This window comes from Gasterosteus aculeatus, chromosome 16 (genome assembly GCF_964276395.1).
Source record: "Gasterosteus aculeatus chromosome 16, fGasAcu3.hap1.1, whole genome shotgun sequence".
Taxonomy (NCBI): Eukaryota; Metazoa; Chordata; class Actinopteri; order Perciformes; family Gasterosteidae; genus Gasterosteus; species Gasterosteus aculeatus.
The window spans coordinates 2,076,222-2,093,802 of NC_135704.1; the positions used below are offsets into that span (position 1 = coordinate 2,076,222).

Sequence of the window (17,581 nt, forward strand, 5' to 3'; positions counted from 1 at the left end):
TTCAGCAAGAAGACGATGATGAGGCCGGCTGGTCCGTCCTCATTGTAATAAAGGGCAGAAGACAAATGCACTGTACTTCCCACCTCCCACCCATGCATGGCCCGAGGGCAGGAGCTACCGCACACAGTCGGTAACCAACAGCCAGATCACTCACACACCGTAGTCACGGCTGCAGGAGCCATGTTAGGGTTAAGTGTCCTGCCCAAGGACGCATCAACCCGCGGGTTAGCAGGGCCTGGCATCAAACCGCCATCCTCTGATTACTTATGAGGTACCAGGTACCTGGGTGCATCCCTAGCGGTGCCCTTCGTCTTCGCGCTCATCCGAGCATTCGGTGGCTGCGATCGAACCGCCATCCTCCCGGTGGCACCGGGTTGTCTGAGCAATCATGTCATGGGCGCGCCCACATGGAAACCGGTCCTGGCAGCCCTCATTGATTTAGTCGGTAAACCAGCCCCCCTCCCAGGCACAGCACGGGGGGGGGCGGCGTGATGGATGTGTCCTGACAAGAGAAGATGACACCATTAAATGCTCTCTAGTCCTTTTTTTTTGCACCATCACTATTCTGAGTTCAGGGATTATATATTTCCATCGGCCGTTGCCGTGTTGAACCGCTGCACGCTGTTGGCACGGTGATTATGGCGTATTTGTGCTTTCTGTATTAGGGTCAGCAAACTGCATGGGACGGGCTTTCAGCGTGGTGACGCGAACAGAAAAGAGCCAGAGAAGCCAGTTGGGGGGAGGAGGAGGAGGAGACTCACACGTGTGCTCAAACAGATAAAGCCCGAGTGTGAGGTGGACGCTTCCTCTGCATGGCGCCGTGCTGGACGCACCGCCAGTTACAGAGCAGTGAGGGGACACTGGGCCCCCAGACAGCATGAGCAGGTACGTTAACTACAATGAACCACGTCCACAGGCAGAGCCAGTGTGTCCTGTGTGCGTCTCACACACACACACACACACACAGACTAGTTTTGAGTCTATTCGGCAGCTGAGGACACGCCCTGAGACGGGGGAGGGGGGAGGGGGGTCCCACAGAGGGAGATGACAACTGCACCAAGAGGTGTCCGTCTTCGCTCACATGAGTCTTTTCATTTGAAGTTGCACTCGCATGAATCACTGAATTGCATTTAGAAACAGTCGCAACAACAACCACCGCACAGAAATGCACACACTGACTAAGGGTTTGATCCAGCAGTCTAACCGTAACCAAAGAGAACCTCCCTCCCTCTCTCTTGAGGCAAATGTTCCAGCGCGATCCGATGGTGGAATCCCACCGCCTGGGTCCGTCCCATGAGGCCCTGGCTGAACGATCCCCACAAAGACACTTGAGAAGTGTTGATTTAAAGTTACCTGTAACGTCTGTTCTGTTACCAATCTCATTTCGCTGAGCAGCAGTATTGTCTGGTCCACTAGGTTACATTATGACAGCTGGTGTGATAAGAGAGGCAAACTTCACCTGGCGCCAAAGTGACAAAGGTCGCGGGCTGAAACACCCAGAAACACAAGACAAACTGTGAAGTCTCTTCTTGTTGTGGAATTAAACCAAGGTTCCGAGTGTGACCACAGTTCTGTGAATCGGGTTTCACACTGGATATCCTCCGTCTCCTGCAGGGGCCGGCCCAGTGAGGTCACCTGTGACCATTTGAATGATTTTGGGGCCATAATCGCATAACTTGTGACAGCCCCACCGTCTCAGGGCTACAGGCGTCTAGCTTAGCACACAACAGCAATCCCGTGTCTGCTAGCACGCTAGCAGCCGGGAGGAGATGAAGAGGAGCTGCTCTCAGGATGACACCCCAATTTAAAAAGCGTGGAGGTCATCAAAGGTCACAAGCGACTTTGTTAACAAATGTGTTGAGGGATGACCGGAGAGAGAGAGTGTGTGTGTGTGTGTGTCTGCTACATGTTACATGTCAAAGGGTCCCTGAGCGAGACACCTCACTGCTCCCCGATACCGTCGTCCTTCTCAAACACTGGGCGGATCTCCAGTGAAACGCTGCCTCTGCTCAGCGAGGACGGAATAGAACCTGAGACAATAGTTACAATGAAGCCATGACGACCTGATTCTAACTGCTCGTTATAAGCACATCACAGCCCGACAGGCTGAGGGAGCAACACTGTGGCCTCCTCTCCTCCTCTCTCCTCCTCCCCTCCTCCTCCCCTCCCCTCTACTCCTCTCTCCTCCTCCCCTCTCTCCTCCTCCCCTCCCCTCTACTCCTCTCTCCTCCTCCCCTCTCTCCTCCCCTCCTCCTCTCTCTCCTCTCCTCCTCCCCTCTCTCCTCCCCTCCTCCTCTCTCTCCGCCCCTCTCCTCCTCTCTCTCCTCTCCTCCCCTCCTCCTCTCTCTCCTCTTCTCCCCCTCTCATCCCCTCCTCCTCTCTCTCCTCTCCTCCGCCCCTCTCCTCCTCTCTCTCCTCCCCTCCTCCTCTCTCTCCGCCCCTCTCCTCCTCTCTCTCCTCCCCTCCTCCTCTCTCTCCTCTCCTCCTCCTCTCTCCGCCCCCTCCTCTTCTCCCCCTCTCCTCTCCTCCCCTCCTCCTCTCTCTCCTCTCCTCCCCTCCTCCTCTCTCTCCGCCCCTCTCCTTCTCCTCCTCTCCTCCTCCTCTCTCCCCCCCCTCTCTCCTCCTCTCTCCCCTCCCCTCTTCTTCTATCTCTCCTCCCCTCTCCTCCTCTCTCCCCTCCCCTCTCCTCCCCTCTCCTCCTCCCCTCCTCCTCTCCTCCTCTCTCTCCGCCCCTCTCCTTCTCCTCCTCTCCCCCCCCTCTCTCCTCCTCTCTCCCCTCCCCTCTCCTCCCCTCTCCTCCCCTCTCCTCCTCTCTCTCCTCCTCTCTCCTCAAACAGTTGCTTAGTCTTGGAGGCATCTGTCCAGAGCACCATTTATGGCGGGTGAATCCATCGCCCACCTCTCCCTCCCTCCCTCTCTCCGTCCCTCCCTCCCTCTCTAAATATTTGGGGCATTAGTTGCCGAGTGATCGGCTCTAACTAGCAGCACTGAGCTGTTGTCTGGCGGCCCGATCAGAGAGGATGACAGTCGGGCTCAGCTAAGCCTCAGCAGACACTGCTACTACACTACTGAGCGTTCTCTCACTCGGGACGGTTTAGGTGAATTATTATTCCATAGTAATAGTAACAGGACCCGACTGACTCCTCGTTGTGAAGCCCCACACCAGTCGTCTCAGGCCTTCCGGTAGCCGGACCTTCACCGCTCCATTTCCAGTTCTGCCTCTCTTGCCCCGTTTCCCAAACCCCCGTTTCAAAATTCTCCCCGGCCCCTCAGATTTGTGCCAGACGCCTGAGCAGGAATGCAGCGGGGCAGCATAGTCATGGTCATCTGAGGCCCACAGGAACGTCCGCGCACAGCAGGGTGTCACCGGCACCGGGCGGCTCGGCCCAGGCAGACGTGTGTGAACCTGAGCGACGAAGACGCAGCACCCACCAGCATGAAATCACACTTCCAGTACACGAGAGGGAGAGAGCTGCGCGCTGAAACACAACTCGGGGTCGGATTCAATCTTGGCCTTCATCGAACCCCAGAGTGACGCACAATCACCACCGAAGAAGAATGCGAGGCAGCTGTATGATGAGGAGAAACAGTAATGCGGCGTGTCTTTGCTTGACTGAGAGCATTCAGCTTTACAGCACAGCCTACAGTGGCAACACACATAACAAAGTAGAAGCGTGTGTGGAAACACTGCTGTATGATCTGCTGTATTCAGTTAAAGGGCAGCAGATCATATTTGTGCGTTTGCTCTAGATTCAGGCTGCTGCTATCGCTAATGTCCTCTGCTACATTATGATTTATTATATTATTTATTGCCTAAAATCATTTTTAATTCATGCTCTCAATCTCTACTTTCAAGTCCTACATGTACATGTTTCCGCTGTGTAACACTTGATGACATAAAGACTCTTATTCCGGGTTCAGGCTCAAGTCATTCCACATTTGCAGAGTCACGTGAGAGTGAAAGGTGCACAGAGGTGGCGGAGGGCAGTGATTTGGCCTCAAACAGAATGCAAATGGTTACACTGAAAGCGTCGTCCTGTGTGGGCGGGGAGGGGGGGGGGGGGGGGGGGGGGGGGGGGGGGGGGCAGCTGTGTGAAGCCGGCCCACCCCCAGACACGGCCTCGTTCAGCAGCCCTACCTTGAAGTTGCTGGAGTTGATCCAGGAGCTGCCGATGCCGTCTACCATCTTGTCCAGTGCGGTCTGATCCTGCTCCAAGTCGTGGGACTTCTCCTCGTCCAGGAAGTAGTCAATGATCTCCTGGCCCACCTGCAGCCGGCGGCCCATGTCCTTCTGCAGGACCTGGGCCAGGCAGCTCTCCATGCTGGGCTCCATCGTCCTGGCTTCTGATGACCGCCCACTTCCTCGGCCCCCCTGTCCGAACGAGCGGCCGGCTGCTAGCAACGGCCCACTGCTGAGAGCAGTTAATAAGGGTCTGTCTGGGTGACCTGGAAAAGGGGCGGAATGGGGGGGAGAGGAAGAAGGACAGTGTACTCAGTCGGCTTGTATTTTTAACCCCCGAGGAGAGGACTTGTGCCTAGCGAGCTTGTGGCCGAGCCCTGGGGATGGATGGAGCCGGGCTTGGGGAATGGCGGCAATGCAGCATGTGTGTGTCTGGACAGCAGCTGGGGATAGTTTACTACTCCCTCCCACTCGGGAGGCTTTTTTTTCCTTCCAGTCTGGGCCGAACCACTCCAGCAGGGGCAGGAGGGGCGGTGTTGGCGAGCAGCGAGCAGATGATGGAGAGGGCTAGCTTAGAGCGTCAGGTCGTGTCCCGGGACCTGCCCTGGAGAACCCTAAAGGAGCAGACAGCAGCCGTCAATCACCGGCGACATCCTCGATTCACGCTGCAGCATCAACATTTATCTCCCAGAACCAACTTCAGACCTCAGTCGAAAGAAAGTGGTTTGCCTCATAAAAACAACACAGTTAATATATCCGCTTTTAGCAGAGGAGATCCGAATAGTAATTATACTTTTATTTTCACTATGGATTCATCTGGTGATTATTTTTGTTAATCATCTGCTGTTCTGAAAGTAATAGAAAAATACCTTTGAGTTCTCAGCTGAACCTGAAATCATGTGCATGTTGAAAAGCAAAATTGATGTTTGATCAAAATACTATCAAGTCTTTTACTAACAGCTCCAGCGTTCTTGACAGAAGAGTCAGTTTTGACTGATTTGTTTTCACATAGGAGTGAGATATCTAACCATCACATGAAGGTGTAATGTCCCCCACACACACACACACACACACACACCGCTGCCCCGGGAACCAGGGGCCAAGAGGGGTTTGCTTCAGCAGCAAGTCCACATAACAAACGACAATCACTGCGGTAAAAGTTCCAACTGCTGGATCATTTGCTGAGCGCACTTCTTCCCTCCGAACCACCACGAGCTTTTGTGTAACGGGATACGAGCCGCTGCTGCGGGAGGGACACTATGAGAACATCGTCCTACTTTTTAATCCAATCATGTTGTCGAAGCATTAAATAATGGTTAGTTAATAAGTTTCCTGCAAAAACGGTTGCTAATTTGAGTTTATTTAGACAAGACGGCCCAGATAGTCCTGCTTGTTGTGGGTGCAGTGATGCATCTGATGAAATGTGCCTTGGTCGGGCCTTTCCAATCCATTCACTGTGACAGACCTGTTCTACAGAAACACAGTGAGGCATGTGAGTGTTTGGGGTCATTTGTCTCCTATTAGGTGTCCTTCTTGGATCATATCAATTTTATTTTTCTATTTAAAAATGCCCATTTGCTTAATATTGCTAATACATCTGTTCTATGTGTATATAGATGAATACCTACTTACACAAACATTAATATAAAATAAATTATATAGGAAACAGATCAAACATTCTACCCTAAAGAAGCAATAGAAGCGTGAGTGTTTACGTCTGAAAGTAATAATGCATGAGGTCTAATTACGGTGCTCTTCAATCTGACTTGGTTATATGCAGTATTTCCTCTGGTCACAGTAACATTAGATCGTTCCATAGATTACACAAGTACATTTGCGCAGCTCCCCTGACCTTTGACCCCGCCTCTCATCGTGGCCGCATACGTTCGCTCAGTGTGTTTTTTTTTACATTAGCTCGCGCGTTCCCGCTAGCTTCGGCCTCTGACGGCTCGCGTCCCCGAGCAGCTCTCCGTGTGACGTAGCTCACCCGCCGCGGCGCTCCGCGTCCCTCCTCCCCGCAGTGCCGCCCGCGGCCCCGCTGGGTGGGTCTCTGGGTGGAGGCTAAAGCTAGCCGCTAGCGGAGCGCTGCCTTCAGTGAGGCTCCAGGGCAGCAGCCAGCACAAAGAGGCGGCGGTGCGAACCGGGAGGCGCAGCGCCGGAGCCCGCGGTGCTACTCACCATATCCCGCCCACGCGCCGCGGCTGCTCCGGACCTTTGGCTCGCGTTTCTCGGTCTAAAATGCGCCGTGTTCGGCCTGGAACCTCGTCCGCCTTTCTCTTTCTCTCGCTCCCTCTCCGCCCGGAATGCTGCCTGCGGGACAAGAATGGGATCGTCGTGCGCATGCGCCGCCGATCCAGGGATGATGTTGGCACTTGGAAAACTGTCGCATGGCAATGAAGAAAAAAAAAACAGAAGGTGCGTTTCTCGCAGAGGAGCGTGGTCCTCGAGCGACATCTAGTGGACACTCATTGTCCCCCCGTCCGTCTGACTAAATGTGGACACCCGCATACGAGTCTACTCCCATTAATGTAATTTAGGCCTGGCCAATACAATTAATTTTTTATTAATGTAAAGCAGTAAGATACAGAATCGACCATTCATACTCAATAGGGGTCAAAGCAACAATTAATGCAAACACATTGTGGGACTGGTGGCAGACATTAACGGACAACAAGCTGTGTGGGGAAAAAAACAAACCAACAACAAAACTGTACGCTCACATTATTTATTTTGAATACTCATAGTTTATATAATACAAATTTAACCCACGCTTTCAGACAAGTGTGCGTAACGAAAGAAAGATGCCGCTTTGCATCGCCATTGACGGCGCTGCGTGGCAGAGGAAGCTGCCTGCTCCATGAACAACATACATATTTGTCAAAGAAGTCCAGTCAGAACTGGGCCTTGCTCGGGCTGATGGTTTCACGAGCTCCACTCACTGGTACTCACTACTGTAGTACCCACAGTTATGGTGGAAACGTTCACGGGGAGTCTTCCTCAGATGTAGTGGGACTTCCACACTGAAAGACGCACTGGGAGTTCCAACAGTTCAAAGACGAGCCTGGCGCGTGCCGCTGTACGGCGACCCGAGAGACCGGAAACACAGCGGGGACGTTCACTCCGCGGCTTCCTCGCTCTCCTCGCCATCAGCCACCGCACCATCCTCTTCCTCCTCCTCCTCTGAGGAGGAGTGCTCTTCATCTTTCACCACAGACGGCATCCTGAGGATAATTTCATCATCACCATCGTCATCGACGACCGTGGACTTCCTCCTCTCCAGGACGGAGGGGGTGCAGATCGGCGTGACGTCCTGAAACGGATGCAGAGGAGCGCGTTAGCCACGCGGCTTGGTTTGAGTCAAGAACAGTTGCAGTGATACGAAACAGGAAACAAAGACAAAGCAGTCGCTTCTACAATACTGGAAGCGTTTGCATGCGTACGAGTACGGGCGATATGATTGATGAAGCAACCACAGTAGTAACAATAAGGATGCAGAGTTCACACAGTGTAGGTACATGGGTTTTATCACGCAGCCACCAGGAGACACACGCAATAAGCTTAATGCACCACGGTGCTGTGGGCACAGATATCTGACCCCAGGTCACGGGTTCACCTGGGCTTATTTTCAATCTGGGCCAAAGGGTCAATAGGATACAATACAGTGTTGCCTTACATCACTACACATAGACGCATCTGTGGAATCAGAGGACTTTGTCTTCTTGGGCAGCTGGGCGGCCTGGAAACGCAAACACAACACTAAAGTTAAATAGACACTAATAGAACGGCTTCTCAATGTTCAACACTTGAGGGGTTCATCTTTTTAATGGCTCAGATAAACACTGTCGAGTCATCCTCTCCGTCTCAGAGCACTTACAAATCCTGCAAAGTCGTAGTCGATGCCGTGTGCTGCCAGTCTCTTGCGGAGCTTGGCTTCCTTCTTCAGGAGTTTGTCCTTCATCTTGGTCACCTGCTCCGCCGTGTGGCTCTTGTTGTAGCGCGCCACGGCGGGAAACGCAGGCTTTTTAAACGTCTTCTCCGAGCCCACAAACAGCTTCTCGTGCACGTTCTCCGGGGCCACGATGTGACCTGGCAGGCGAGAGGGGGACACATTAGTGGGTAACGCCACTCATCGGGGGAGTAGAAGGGTAAAAAAAAAAACTCCTCACTAAAATCCTCTCCATCCGTTCCATTAGCATCATACCGGTAACGGAGCCATACTCACATTTGATGAGTCTCTCTCCCATCAGGTAATTGTTCATGGTCTCTGCCACTATTTTAGCAACTTCGTCACAGTCGAACTCTACAAACGCATATCCTTTGGTGCCACCTGTCTGAGACAGACGCAGAAGGAAAAAGGATGAGCATCGAATAGTTTAGAATGCATTTCATTAAGCTAGAGATCATCTACCAGGCTCAAATTGTGATGAAATCACATACTGAAGGATAAACACATGGCATCATACAACTGCTACTTTGGAATGTAACCTGTTACATCTAAAGGATGAAAGTATTTTTTTTACATGCCTCTAATTGTCATTGATCATTTTCCACCAATTTTATTATTTCTTTTGACTATTTTGTCGGCACATGGGTTTGATCGCTCTGCCAACGTGTGAGCAGGTGATGAGCTAAATGTACCACAATACTTTAGGCTCAGGAGTCTGACCTCAGACCACCGTCACGTCTGAGATCATTTTCAGTCTGAGCCAAACCGTGTGTGGGGGGTTGTGTGTGGGGGTCAAGGCTGTAAGCGCCCCGTGGGGACACGTCACCACGCCTCATGCTGCTACCTTCTTGCTCCTGGACAGCCGCACCCGCAGGACTTTCCCAAACTGCTCAAAGTAAGACTTGAGCTGCGGCTCAAACAGCCCGTGTGGAAGGTGAGCCACGTACACCACTCCGGGGGCCAAATGCCCCCCCTGGCGGGGGAAGACACACAACACGTTACACACACACGACCAAACACGTGTACTTTGGAATGAAAAGAAACTAGTCTCGCTGAATCTGATTGACGGGGTCACGTGGTCACGGCGTTGCGTTCACGGGCCTCGGCTATTCTCCCCCTGACAAAAACAGCCTACTAGATCCATTCATAAGCCCGGGAGTGTCCATTGGCGCACGATGCGTGGTCTTCCGTGTGTATAAAGATGATTAAATGGAGAGAGAATTGTGGATGTCGGACTCACGGCGAATACGCGGCTGGAATAGGAACTCTGAAGTTAGTCACAATTTAAACATCTTGCTCTTGGATCGCAGAGCGGCTCAATAACCACGTTGCCGGTGCGAAGGAGAAGCACGTGTTCCGTTTACGTAACCGCCATGTGTTCGGTAAACTGACTGCTAACGTTTAGCTCAAGAGCCCTCAAACGTCTAATAAGGGCGACGAAGTCCTCCGGGCGGAATAAAGCGAATCAGCGGGTCACGTCGGGTTCCGGAGGAAGAAAAGCCCCTCGTGTTGGCGGCTGCGTGGCTCCTTTAGGCCCCTGATTTCTCCACTGGTTCCGCTCGACTTTACCTTGATGGATTGGTCCCTCTTCGCCTCCTGCACCTTCTTCTTGAACTCGGACTCTTGTTTGGGGTTCAGAGCCAGAAGCTCTTTGGCCCGATGAGGAGCCGCGTCGGCTTTGCTTTCAGTCATCTCGATTAAAGATGCCGAGACATAAATGGTGGCGTAAAAACAACGGCGTCACTCGACTCGCTGCGCAGCACGCTGGTCTCTTCTTCCGGCGGCCCTCGTGGTGACGGTGCCGGGAGGCGGCGCCGCGGCGCTGCTGCAGTCACAGCGCCGCCTGTCGGCACGGAGGAGTAACTGCACACAGTAGCGTTGGTCATTTCTGCATTAAATAAACTAAAATGTGATAAACTATTACCTCCTTTTTATTTAGATATGATGATGTATGATGATATGATGTTTTCTGCATACGGAAGTCTGTGGCCTATACTGTATTATCACATTTATGCACAATTGCACAACATTCAATTTTATTAGTTCTTTTAATTAATTCTCATTGTTATTTTTATTCCACTCTCTTATATTAAACAGCTCTTAACACTATTACAATATTTTTGCACGAACCACAAATCATGTACGCTATGATATTCATAAGATTTAGATATCCATTTCGTAATCAATATAATTAGTTCTATAAATTCTCGTGAATTTATTTTTATTCCATTCTCTTATATTCCACAGCTCTTAATATTGCTTATTTTAACTTATATATAAAGTTAGAATTAATTCAAGGCACACAACTTTTAAATATAATCACTAGATACTAGTTTACAATTATTATTGGAATAATTATAGTCACACAAGAATCAATATTGTGGTGTTTTAACAAAAAGATCAAAGATATTACTTTGAATGAATCAACCTCTGATGTGTGTTGTGGTACAAAAGAAGGAGAGGAGAAGGAGGAGCCAGGAGGAGCTGGAGAGAATAAAAACGAGGGGGACGAGTGTTCACCAGTGAAACAATGAGACCAGACGGACTTTAGATCCAGATCACCATCGCACACGACAACAGCTCTGAATTCACGACATGGCAACTAAAATCCTCTACTTCACCGTGAACGGGAGACCGGAGAAGGCTGAGTTCCCCGTGGGTTGCCCTGCCGAGGATGTCAAAGGTAGCAGCAAATGACGTCACTACTTTAAATTCTCTTATTTGTTTTAGAAAAGTAGTTTAAGGGACGTCACATATCGTTTTAAAACAAATACATTAGAAAATGATATTCATGAAAAAAGGTTTTGTGTGTGTGTCATTTTCACCAAGACTTCACACTTACACAAATATAATGTGAATGTCTGACATTTTTTTTATGGATTCTCAAGTTAAATATTATTAACAGATTGAATGACTTCCAGCATCTGCTGCTGCCTTTAATTGACCAATTTTTTAACGTCTTTTTTATCCTTTTAATGACTGTTTTTATATTTTGTTTCTATGTATCAATGTTCTTACCTGATTATAAATCTCCTTGCTTTATGTTTGGATGCTTTTAATGGTTTTAGCACTTTGAATTGCCTTGTTGTTCAAATGTGCTATACAAATAAAATTGCCTTGCCTATTGTTTTCTTGATCATACCATCTTGATCAGGCCATGGATCGAAAGCGGCGAGTCACTGGAGGAGCAGGTGAAACACTTGTCTAATGGTTAAGGGGGGTTGTGTGAGCGTCCGTCGTACAGCTGCCACCGACAGCTCCTCCTTTAAACGCGCCACGCAAAGTGCTTTAATAAATCAGGGATCCCTCATTGACCAATAAATGATCACTTAAGGACCTCTTGCTAGCTTCTCCCAGGGTTCCCCGATGAAGAAAAGAGCTCATCCCTCCGTTTCAGATCTGTTCCGCTCTGCGGCCGAGGCCGGACCTCATGACATCCTGAAGCTGTACAACCCCAAAGGCAACATCATCAACATCTCCCCCAGTCTGGAGCCCAACGGCCCAAACGCCTTCTACAAGCTGGAGGTGGTGGCCGCCGACCGCAACAGTGAGACGTTAGGTATCTGTAGCGCTTTGCATCATGGGAAGGCAGTGCCTGCGCTCACTCGGAGCTTGTTAACAAACTCCCTCTTTTCTTGTGAATTCAGGTGCAGGACTTGCGGGGGCACTTGGATTTGACCTCTCCTCCATGGAGAAAAGGTAGGCCATACCAACATACGGGTATCCTCCTCTGGATGAACATCAGGGCGACAAAGGTAGTCAGAGGTTTGTGTGTAGTAGATGTGGTGTTTAGCTGCCACAGTGCCAGATGAACCATGCAGCACTTTGAGACCTCAAACCATGATGACTGAACTCCTCGCTGATGGTGTGTGATGGTGTGTGATGGTGTGTGATGGTGTGTGATGGTGTGTGATGGTGTGTGGTCTCAGACTGCAGGGCCTGGAGAAGAGAATCCTGATCGAGGCCTGTGAGACGCCTGCAGTTGTGCACGAGATGAAGAAACAGGTGGATTCATTCCAGGAGAAACTAGAGGTGCAATACGCAGTGACTTCTGCATGGGAAGATTTCACATCTTCATCAGAAGAATAACTGTTCGATACATACTGTTGGATCAGTTTAGTAACATTTTTATGTATTTTTTACCGACTGTGTAAGAAGTTGATGTATCTACCAAGATGTCCCCAATTGGTTCCAGACCATTTTGTCCACAGACATCTTGGTTCTTGGTCACCATTTATTTTTTTAGTAACAAATAATGACACAAGACGGTGGAGCTTTTTCCAACCGAACGCTGAAAAAGAAACATTTTAAGGTGACCAAGGTGTTAGAATTAACCCTCATAAACTAAAGAACACTTTAGGTTTATAGTTTAACACAAAAACATCCATCTGCCAGTGACAGCGACCTGTCAATCATCTGTCGCTGCTGCAAGGTGGATGCTCTCGCCTCCGGTATTCACCCCGTCCCCCTTTCAGAGTGTGGAGCATCTGAGCTGGCTGGGGTTGTTTAAAGACCTGTCCGAGGGAACGCACAAGCCCTCCCCCTTCTACCACAAGAGAACCCTACACAAAACCAGGAAGGAGTGCGAGCACGTCCGGGAGAAATTTCTACAAATGAGGCAAATTCACTGAAAACTACACTGCCCTCCATACATCACACATTCAGGTATGTAGTAACTATTAATGCTGACGCGTTGTCCCCACTGCAGCTCCCTGCAGGTGTCCGAGGAGGTGAGGCAGTACTTAAAGACGCCGACCTTTGACAACTGGTGAGTACCGAGGGCGCCAGCGTGAAGCCGCGGCATCAGGTTGACGCGGCTGTGAGAACGAGCGGTTCCCCTCAGCGAGACGCCTCATCTGCACTTCTGAAGACGGGGGACGTCACCCGCTCATCTCAATGTGAATAGGCCCGCCGAGGGCTGGCGAAATCAAAAGGTCTTTGTGAAAGGCCTCAGCGTTCGTTTGAAGTGGGCTCCATGGGGAGGGAGCGAGGCCTGCTCGTGGTTTTACGTGGCCAGAAGAGCTCTCAACGCAGACGCACAACGGTGGCGCAGGATGTCGCCGCGGCCACGGGCAGGCTGCAGGACGACAGGTGGAGCTGGGAGCCCCTAGTCGTCTGAAAGGCTTTTTAAATACTGGTCATGTAGCGCGAGGCTGGCATTATTCTGTGCTTCTGTTGGTGTCAAAAGATGTGAGAAATATATTATGTATTTCAGTATTATCAAAAGATATCATTACATCTTCATAAAGGCTCGACAACTTGCTGAAACAGCTGGGCACGGAGGAACAAGTGGCTTCTGGCTTTGAATGAACGATACTTGTTTGTAGAACATTTCCTGCCCTTTGTAGCAGAGGCCAATACGGCGCCTATATATCTACGCCCTATTGCCGGGGGTTTATATATACGCCGCGTAACCGGATGAACAGTAATGTTACGCTGTTGAGACTAAAATGTTTGAGGTGAATGGTCGGACACGGTTCAGAGGTCTGAGGTGTACACAGGTACACTCCGTTTATCATTACACACGCTAACAAATACTCACAACAGCCATGTGAGTTGTTGACTGATGATGATGATGTGTGGGCTGGTCCTTTTTGTTGACGTCAGCTGACGTCGGCTTTGTGCGTTGTGTGTGTGTGTGTGTGTGTGTGCAGGCAGTGGGAGGACGCAGAGATCATGGTGCTCCTGCAGGTCATGTACACAGATTTAGATTTTATAGCAGCTTTCAACATCGAGCCAGAAGTACTGCAGCAGTTTCTCTTTGAGGTCTACCGAAGATACAACAACATCCCTTTCCACAACTTCAAGCACTGCTTCTGTGTCACCCAGATGGTGAGTGTGTGTGCGCATTGGAGTGATTTTTTTTATTCTTGTTTTATTTTCATTTATTTAGGAGTAATAATGTGATCATTTATAACAGCTGACGATATTTTCCTCAATAAACATGCACGATGTGGTTTGCTCACAATAACAGTACAAGCTGGTCATGTGTCGTTGTTCCGCTGCCCCCGGTGGACAGAGTCTACCCGTGTACTGACATGTGTCTGTGAGCAGATGTATGGTTTGATCTGGCTGACTGACCTGAAGAGCAAGATGGACAGCGTGGACCTGCTGATCATGCTGACCTGTGCCGTCTGCCACGACCTCGACCACACGGGATACAACAACGCCTACCAGGTACCACAGTCACTAAGCCCATGCAGGGAGAGGCAATGTGGCCATTTGGAAAGGTGCACACGGGCCACAACGTAACGATACCCTAACCCAGAATAACAGCTGTGAATGTTGGACCATGTCTGGGGACATTTGCACGTTATGTTCATGTTTGCTTTGCTCTGGGAGACATCAGTCAGCTCCTCGGATGCGACTCGGGCCAGTAGCATCTGCATGTACGTCAGCTGTAAATGGTCATCCGACTCGCTAGAGTGAAAGAAAAGGCAGAAAAACTAAGCTTAACGAGGAACCCAGTTGCCATTTAAACACAATGAGACTTTGTACTGGCTTTTAAACATGCTGCAAATGCTTTTACATTACAACCCTTTAAGAAGGGATATTTCCACAGCTGGTTTTTGACAATCATTCTGACCGATAGATGAATCACAGATATTTCCCAAAACGTGTGCTTGGTAGATTATTTCTGTCGTTACACTGCTTCTTGGATATGAGTTTGATTGTAAAGCCTGTTTGTTCCCCTTCTAAAGGAGCCCCGTTTGCCTTTCTGGGATGACAGGTTGCGCCCTTTAAAAAAGTCCCACATTTTCTCTTCTCAGATAAACGCTCGGACTGAACTCGCCCTCCGCTACAACGACATCTCTCCTCTGGAGAACCATCACTGCGCCGTAGCATTTGAGATCCTAGAGAAGGTAAGGACCTTAGTGCACAGCGTCCCCGTCAGGGTGGGGGTATATGAGCGTGGAGCAGTGACACGGGGCTTTCTGTTGTTGTAGACAGAGAGCAACATCTTCAGAAACCTGTCAACGGACCAGTACAAACGGATACGAGAAGGCATCATCAAGTGAGCTCATTGTTCTTCACGTATGTTCGCTCATGTGACAACAGCACAACCCGATGCCGTGCGTTTGTCGTTCTCATTTCAGGTGCATTCTGGCCACTGATATGACACGGCACAACGAGATTCTCAACAAGTTCAAATGCATCCTGCCGGCTTTTGACTTCACCAACAAGGAGCACAAAGATGTGGTAAGAGGTGACCCAACAGGCGTCTGCAGCAGTGTCTTTCCTTCACCAAAGATCATTTTAGGAATCACCAAATGTGACTACAGCACAATCAGCTGAACAACGACTGTAGAAACCTTTGCCAACAGGAGTAGATTTCGGTGGTAGGAATTCAAAATGAACCAGAACCAGGCCGAGGGTTTGAGCAAAACAACCAGTATTTGTTTCTGTACATTGAATCTAACAATGAGATGAATGCAGCACCAAGGCCACGCGATGCACACAAGACCCAGAAAGGATGAGAGTGGAATACAAAAACCGATAAGATAGATTACACACACATACCCGTGACAAATCAGAGACACGGTAAAAGGGCATACGTATAGCATCTCCATGCAATGACCACATGTTATGCTAATGTGATGTAAAAACAGCTGCCTCCCAGCTTAAACGGTTCACAAGCAAAGCATTGCATCATCTGGATGTAACAGCATGGATGAATGGACACATTCAAAGGATTTAGCATCATTTCTTGCTTTGGGTGGAGCCGTGCGGCACCGTCACAGAGGTGTCGGCCCTTCACCTCTGGGTTTCTGTCCTGTGGTCGCCCATCTGACTGCTTCCTGTTGTGTGTGCAGCTGATGATGATTCTGATCAAAGTGAGCGACATCTCCAACGAGGCGCGGCCCATGGAGGTGGCCGAGCCCTGGTTGGACTGTCTGCTGCAGGAGTTCTACAACCAGGTAGCCGAGCGCTCTTGCACAGAGAGACTGTGGCAAACAGGCCGATACTCAGAGGATCGTTCACACATTTCATTTTCAGGCAACAACGCTAACTGAAATAAAAGTAACAGAAGCCTGCTTGAGGTTTTGCCCGTCTCTCTGCCCGTCCCTCAGAGTGATAAGGAGAAGTTAGAGGGTCTTCCAGTCACCCCCTTCATGGACCGGGACAAAGTCACCAAGCCTTCCTCCCAAACAGGCTTCATCAGATTTGTCCTTTTGCCTCTCTTCATCGAGCTGGCTAACCTCTTCCCCTGCTTGGAGGTAGTGTATTTGAAAAGACACCCAAATGTGTAGATGAAATAAGAGCCGAATTGGACGAGGCTGAGGGGAGGTTTGCTCAATCGGCTGCAATTTGATGGATCCCGCATTCGCTCTGCAGCAACACATCATCGACCCGGTGAGGAAGGCCCTGGATTACTACACCGAGATGGAGAAAGCCCTGGAGAGGGAGAAACAGATCCGGGCTCAGAGTGACAATGCAGCCAAGAGCAAGGAGGCTGTGGGCCCGCCGGGTTCAGCGGAGCCTGAAGCCCTGAGAGCAGACGCTCAGTGAGCTGTGGTGGACGCCACCTTACCAGAAGATTGTGTGGTTTTTTTTACACTTATTTAATGTATTTCAACCATCTAAATGTGTACTTTTATTTGTTTGTGTAGTGGGTAAAGCACAAGTAGTATATGCTGTTCTAGTCCATTTGGGCTCTAATTTAATAGAATGTTGTTGTAATGTCATGTAAGTACAGTGCAACACATTGTCTTGATTTTTTCTAATATATAAGAAGAAAATCTGCATTCTTTTACTCTCGTGGAGGAAGTCCAGACAAAATTGCATTCATTAATACATTAAATATAAGTATTAAAATCTTTCCATTGGTTTAGGAAGCAATACCCACACTGGTCATTGGTCATAGTAAAAGTTACTTCCAATGTCCCCACAAGTTGTCCACGTGAAGTCTTTGGCATTACTGCAATTGTGCAACTTTGATATCAAATAAATCTTATACCTTTCAAGCCTGTGTTTCAGTTCCCTGCTGTTTGCCGTAGCAAACATCATTTAGTGTTTATTAGTAAATTACTGCATCCACATGAAAAGCCCTCGATAAATAGAAAAAAATGAAACAGACCAGTAAGGTCAATCAGGGTGTATTGACTTTTTTGTTGTCCTTTCATAACATTATCTCGTTATTACCATTGCTCTATTTGCTGCAAATGTTTTCCCGAAAAATAATCTGAATACTACAATCATTATTTGATGTTATCCAAAACTTTATCTTTAGTCCGTTCTACGCTTTCATGGAAGTTCAAATTTAAATGTTTCCTTAAACGACTGATCTGACTGAACTGGAAAGGAAGGGTCACTCTTTCTTATCTTATCTACAACGCGACGAGTGTATTGGTGTTGCATTTCAAGTGTCTTGGCAAGAAAGAAGAATACTCCTCAATAATCTAAGTATATCATCTAAAAACTACACTTTCCGTCTTTCTCTAATGATTTTGTGT

The 17,581-nt window shown here is 49.2% G+C and overlaps 3 protein-coding genes and 2 non-coding genes across 29 annotated transcripts in view; 1 reads left to right on the top strand and 4 right to left on the bottom strand.

Moving 5' to 3' along the window:
• clasp1a (cytoplasmic linker associated protein 1a) overlaps positions 1-6,547 on the bottom strand; it is a 47,657-nt gene extending 41,110 nt beyond the window's left edge. For 22 of the 25 annotated variants that reach the window (XM_078090656.1, XM_078090653.1, XM_078090648.1 and 19 more), the window contains exons 1-2: positions 6,359-6,547; positions 4,139-4,794 (exon numbers count right to left, since the gene is read on the bottom strand). In XM_078090656.1, the coding sequence (XP_077946782.1) occupies positions 4,139-4,333 (195 nt within the window). In that variant the 5' untranslated portion in view covers positions 4,334-4,794; positions 6,359-6,547. The remainder of the gene's footprint in view (positions 1-4,138; positions 4,795-6,358) is intronic. The other 3 variants (XM_078090649.1, XM_078090639.1, XM_078090637.1) reach the window with 1 other exon arrangement.
• A 344-nt stretch (positions 6,548-6,891) lies between these two features.
• nifk (nucleolar protein interacting with the FHA domain of MKI67) lies at positions 6,892-9,995 on the bottom strand. The gene is made up of 6 exons (XM_040201797.2): positions 9,696-9,995; positions 8,971-9,099; positions 8,403-8,511; positions 8,055-8,266; positions 7,854-7,916; positions 6,892-7,490 (listed from the first exon to the last, which is right to left on the bottom strand). Exons 1-6 carry the CDS (start codon positions 9,816-9,818, stop codon positions 7,296-7,298), a joined length of 831 nt encoding a protein of 276 aa, XP_040057731.1. The 5' UTR covers positions 9,819-9,995; the 3' UTR covers positions 6,892-7,295.
• LOC120834540 (small nucleolar RNA ACA64) lies at positions 7,684-7,814 on the bottom strand. Its single transcript, XR_005714457.1, has one exon. It is a non-coding gene; the product is annotated as a small nucleolar RNA ACA64 (small nucleolar RNA).
• LOC120834539 (small nucleolar RNA ACA64) lies at positions 8,756-8,885 on the bottom strand. The gene has a single exon (XR_005714456.2). It is a non-coding gene; the product is annotated as a small nucleolar RNA ACA64 (small nucleolar RNA).
• A 587-nt stretch (positions 9,996-10,582) lies between the features above and the next one.
• LOC120834052 (high affinity cGMP-specific 3',5'-cyclic phosphodiesterase 9A) lies at positions 10,583-17,092 on the top strand. Its single transcript, XM_040201795.2, has 14 exons — positions 10,583-10,809; positions 11,524-11,685; positions 11,774-11,825; positions 12,056-12,158; positions 12,602-12,744; positions 12,835-12,894; positions 13,781-13,958; positions 14,181-14,303; positions 14,897-14,989; positions 15,074-15,141; positions 15,224-15,326; positions 15,941-16,045; positions 16,199-16,345; positions 16,464-17,092. Exons 1-14 carry the CDS (start codon positions 10,722-10,724, stop codon positions 16,635-16,637), a joined length of 1,599 nt encoding a protein of 532 aa, XP_040057729.1. The 5' UTR covers positions 10,583-10,721; the 3' UTR covers positions 16,638-17,092.
• The last annotated feature ends 489 nt before the right edge of the window (positions 17,093-17,581 follow it).

What these genes read in the sequence shown, in the direction of transcription:
- nifk (XM_040201797.2), bottom strand. Translation starts at nt 9,818, where the DNA reads ATGACTGAAAGCAAAGCCGACGCGGCTCCTCATCGGGCCAAAGAGCTT. An exon ending in GGCTGTCCAGGAGCAAGAAG is followed by an intron (nt 8,512 to 8,970) that starts GTAGCAGCATGA and finishes CGTCTGTCTCAG; the next exon opens with ACAGGTGGCACCAAAGGATA. An exon ending in GGGAGAGAGACTCATCAAAT is followed by an intron (nt 8,267 to 8,402) that starts GTGAGTATGGCT and finishes CTCGCCTGCCAG; the next exon opens with GTCACATCGTGGCCCCGGAG.
- LOC120834052 (XM_040201795.2), top strand. Translation starts at nt 10,722, where the DNA reads ATGGCAACTAAAATCCTCTACTTCACCGTGAACGGGAGACCGGAGAAG. An exon ending in CCGCAACAGTGAGACGTTAG is followed by an intron (nt 11,686 to 11,773) that starts GTATCTGTAGCG and finishes TTGTGAATTCAG; the next exon opens with GTGCAGGACTTGCGGGGGCA. An exon ending in TGCAGGAGTTCTACAACCAG is followed by an intron (nt 16,046 to 16,198) that starts GTAGCCGAGCGC and finishes CCCGTCCCTCAG; the next exon opens with AGTGATAAGGAGAAGTTAGA.